Source organism: Diaphorina citri, unplaced genomic scaffold (genome assembly GCF_000475195.1).
Source record: "Diaphorina citri unplaced genomic scaffold, Diaci psyllid genome assembly version 1.1 scaffold3403, whole genome shotgun sequence".
Lineage (NCBI taxonomy): Eukaryota > Metazoa > Arthropoda > Insecta > Hemiptera > Psyllidae > Diaphorina > Diaphorina citri.
In genome coordinates this window covers 26,150-30,290 of record NW_007380811.1, presented here as the reverse complement: position 1 = coordinate 30,290, position 4,141 = coordinate 26,150, and the positions used below count along the sequence as shown (strand labels likewise).

Below are 4,141 nucleotides of genomic sequence, written 5' to 3'. Positions count from 1 at the left end.
GGATCCGCGCACGGTCCCGTGCCTAGGCACCCCGCGGAGCTTCCTCGCTGCGAGACCCCGGGTTCTGTTGGGCGCGGGGTTCACGCCCCGCGTTCGCACCGGGCGCTTCTCTTCGGCGGCCATGTAACGGTCAGCTCAGAACTGGCACGGACAAGGGGAATCCGACTGTCTAATTAAAACAAAGCATTGCGATGGCCCCAAAGGGTGCCTGACGCAATGTGATTTCTGCCCAGTGCTCTGAATGTCAACGTGAAGAAATTCAAGCAAGCGCGGGTAAACGGCAGGAGTAACTATGACTCTTTTAAGGTAGCCAAATGCCTCGTCATCTAATTAGTGACGCGCATGAATGGATTAACGAGATTCCCAATCTGTCCCTATCTACTATCTAGCGAAACCACAGCCAGGGGAACGGTCCTGGAAAAATTAGCGGGGAAAGAAGACCCTGACCGGCCCGGCAGACCCGGTAAGCCCTGACGAGTAGGAGGGCGCAGTGGTGTGCGCAGAAGGGACCGAGCCGTAAGGCCGCCTGGAGCCGCCACTGGTGCAGATCTTGGTGGTAGTAGCAAATACTCGAGTGAGAGCCCTGGAGGGCTGATGTGGAGAAGGGTTCCTTGTGAACAGCCGTTGCACAAGGCTCAGTCGATCCTAAGTCCTCGCCAAACAGCGATGCTATAAGCAGTGGTTCGTGTTGATTTTGTGTTGATTGTGTTTTCGCAAAAGAAAAACAACAACAAAAATTGTAACCGCCACGGACGAAAGGGGACGCGGTCCCCATTCCGCTACCTGGACGCGGAACCGCTCTCATGTTTCGTGGCCCTCGTCCGACGTGTCGCCGCTTCAACGCGCGCGCACGCTCGGCGTAGGCCTCGTCGGGGTAACCCGAAAAGACCCGGAGAAGCTGAGGGGAGCTCCGGGGAGAGTTATCTTTTCTGTATCAGCGTTGTAGCTGCCTGGAATCCTCTAGCAGGGAGATAGGGAGCCGAACGCGGAGAGCACCGCAGTTGCTGCGGTGTCCGGAGCCTCCCCCTCGGACCGTGAAAATCCGGGAGAGGGCCACGCGAAGTCTCGCGCCAGGTCGTACTCATATCCGAATCAGGTCTCCGAGGTGAAGAGCCTCTAGTCGTATAGACTAATGTAGGTAAGGGAAGTCGGCAAAATCGATCCGTAACTTCGGAATAAGGATTGGCTCTGAGGAACGTGGTCCGTCGGGCTTGGTCGGGAAGCGGGTTAGCGCCTACGAGCCGGGCCTGTGCGAGGTGAAGTCCGGTTGCCGCGCGGCTTTCGTGCGCGCGCGCGCCCGGGCGCCTTCGGGTGTCCGGTGTGCGTGTCGTGCGGAGTCGCCGGTCGGTTTCGGATCCGAGCACGGTCCCGTGCCTAGGCACCCCGCGGAGCTTCCTCGCTGCGAGACCCCGGGTTCTGTTGGGCGCGGGGTTCACGCCCCGCGTTCGCACCGGGCGCTTCTCTTCGGCGGCCATGTAACGGTCAGCTCAGAACTGGCACGGACAAGGGGAATCCGACTGTCTAATTAAAACAAAGCATTGCGATGGCCCCAAAGGGTGCCTGACGCAATGTGATTTCTGCCCAGTGCTCTGAATGTCAACGTGAAGAAATTCAAGCAAGCGCGGGTAAACGGCAGGAGTAACTATGACTCTTTTAAGGTAGCCAAATGCCTCGTCATCTAATTAGTGACGCGCATGAATGGATTAACGAGATTCCCAATCTGTACCTATCTACTATCTAGCGAAACCACAGCCAGGGGAACGGTCCTGGAAAAATTAGCGGGGAAAGAAGACCCTGTTGAGCTTGACTCCAGTCTGGCCCTGTACGGAGAAATGAGAGGTGTAGAATAAGTGGGAAGATAATTAACTCGGTTTTTTATCGACAAGTGAAATACCCACCTACTCGTTATTGTTTCCGGTTACGCTTACTTGATTAAGTAGAACGTGCTATCGATTGCCTTAGCATTATACGGATATATTCTACTCACTATCTTATGGTATTGGGCATTTGATGCAAGCTTCTTATCAAATATCACGAGCTTTGGTTATATAATTGTAAACAAGTTGGAGTAAACAAAATAGGTTGCATTTCGGCTGTAACCTTATAAAAAGTTTTAATTTGGTATAACGTCCAATCACTTTCAGGTCATGATCCAATTCAAGGACATTGCCAGGTGGGGAATTTGGACTGGGGCGGGTACATTCTCAAAATAATAACCCGGAGGTGTCCCGAAGGCCAGCTCAGTGCCGGGACAGAAACCACACATAGAGCAAAAAGGGGCCAAATGACTGACTGCATCTCGATGTTCAGTACACATAGAGACAGCCAAGAAGCCTCTGGCCCTATCGGATCCTTTTGCGTTTAAAGTTTTTAGCAAGAGGTGTCAGAAAATTACCATAGGAGATAACTGGCTTGTGGCGGCCAATGTCGTTCATAGCGACGTCGCCTTTTTTGGATCCTTCGATTGTCGGCTCTCCTATCATTGTGAAGCAAATTATCACCAAGCGTTGGATTTGTTCAACCCCATTCAAGGGAACGTGAGCCTGACGGCTTTAGACCGTCGCTGAGACAGGTTAGTTTTACCCTACTAATGACAAAACGTTGGTTACGCACAGCATTCCTGCGGTAGTACGAGAGGAACCGCCCAGGTACGGCCAATGCGTACGAGATACTTGTTCGATGAGAAACAGTCCCGGTATTTATGTACGTCCGCTTGGATTTATGCCTGAACGCCTCTAAGTCGCTATCGCGTGCTGGACTCGCTAACAGATAAAAATGGCGGCGGCAATTGCATGTGTATGAGTAACAATAAAAATGGGGCAATTGCATTTGTATGGCTTCAAAAACCATTTAAAGTTTATAAATTTATTTTATAAACGATGGATTACTTGATGGCCAATGTTTAAATGTAAACATTAGCAAATCAGAGAGGAAAGTGATATCACCTGGTGCCGGCGCGCTAGTTATAAGAAAAAACATTATTTAATAATGCAATGTGCTTAGAATCAAATTGTAAATCGACTTTTGTAACAGGCAAGGTGTCGTAAGTAGTTGAGCAGCTGCCATACTGCGATCTACTGAATGTATCCTGTTGCTTGATCTGTTCGATATAATATGGATGTTTCATTAAAATATGTCTCGAAAATAAACGTGGAATTGAGACCACCACATAAAAGATGGTATATATATTACTACCACATCGCTTTGTACGCGATGTAGGGAAACAGCCTTATCTTCTCTATATAAAGAGAAGAAGATACGTAAAACAACTTGGCGAGTGGTGTGTGGTACGGGAAATATGCACTATGAGAAAAGTTTTATTTTATAACTATAAGGGAAAGAGGTATAATAAAACTATTATATATCTTATATATATGTTTATAGTATATAATAGGTGCATATATTCTTGTACAAATAATCATAGGAAATTTTGCGGGAGCATATATTCAATTGTGTTAGCAACAGTAACATGGGCTTAGCCCATGTGTTCGATTACGCCTTAGTTTGTGTCATGCATATTTTTTTTATATTGTAGTGATGTTTATATGTGATGCTGCGCGCAGGCCCTCCTAGTTTGGTGAATATTATATTACCACAATTTCATGGACTTCTTCACGGAGCCCATGGTTGGGATACAATTTGCAAATGGTATCAGAAACTGATTACAGAACTATATGTTAAAAAAGATGTGAATCTCCAAGGCTCGAACAAATACAGCTGTGATTCGCATAATATACATATTAGTAAAAATAATTGTTCTTTTCTTACAATATTTTGCTTTTATGCATTTAAGTAAAAATGATAATATAACAAAAATATTTTCAAGTCAAAGCATGCTTTGAATTTTGAAATAATAACTTCATTCACCATACACGGGCTTGGACTTACCCAGTGTTTGAAGTATTATAATATAAAAGAAAGAAAGAACTAAAATTTGGAGATATTGTGAAGAATCATATTCTGGTATATTTTAAAACTAGCAATTGGTTTGAGCAAAGCATACAAATTTATAAGTTTATAAAATATAACTTGAAAATATTTTACGGTGCCCATACCATGTTAAAACGCTCAAATATGTGCTTAGAAGATTTAATTCAATATTTGAAGACCATTTTACAAACAAGGCACAAGGTGACTTGAC

At 46.1% G+C, this 4,141-nt stretch overlaps 1 protein-coding gene across 1 annotated transcript in view; it reads right to left on the bottom strand.

Moving 5' to 3' along the window:
* Nucleotides 1–483: 483 nt before the first annotated feature.
* Nucleotides 484–4,141, bottom strand: part of LOC108253806 — a 10,091-nt gene continuing 6,433 nt past the window's right edge. The window contains exon 2 of the mRNA XM_026831464.1: nt 484–1,413. Within this exon, the coding sequence (XP_026687265.1) occupies nt 921–1,413 (493 nt within the window). The 3' untranslated portion in view covers nt 484–920. The remainder of the gene's footprint in view (nt 1,414–4,141) is intronic.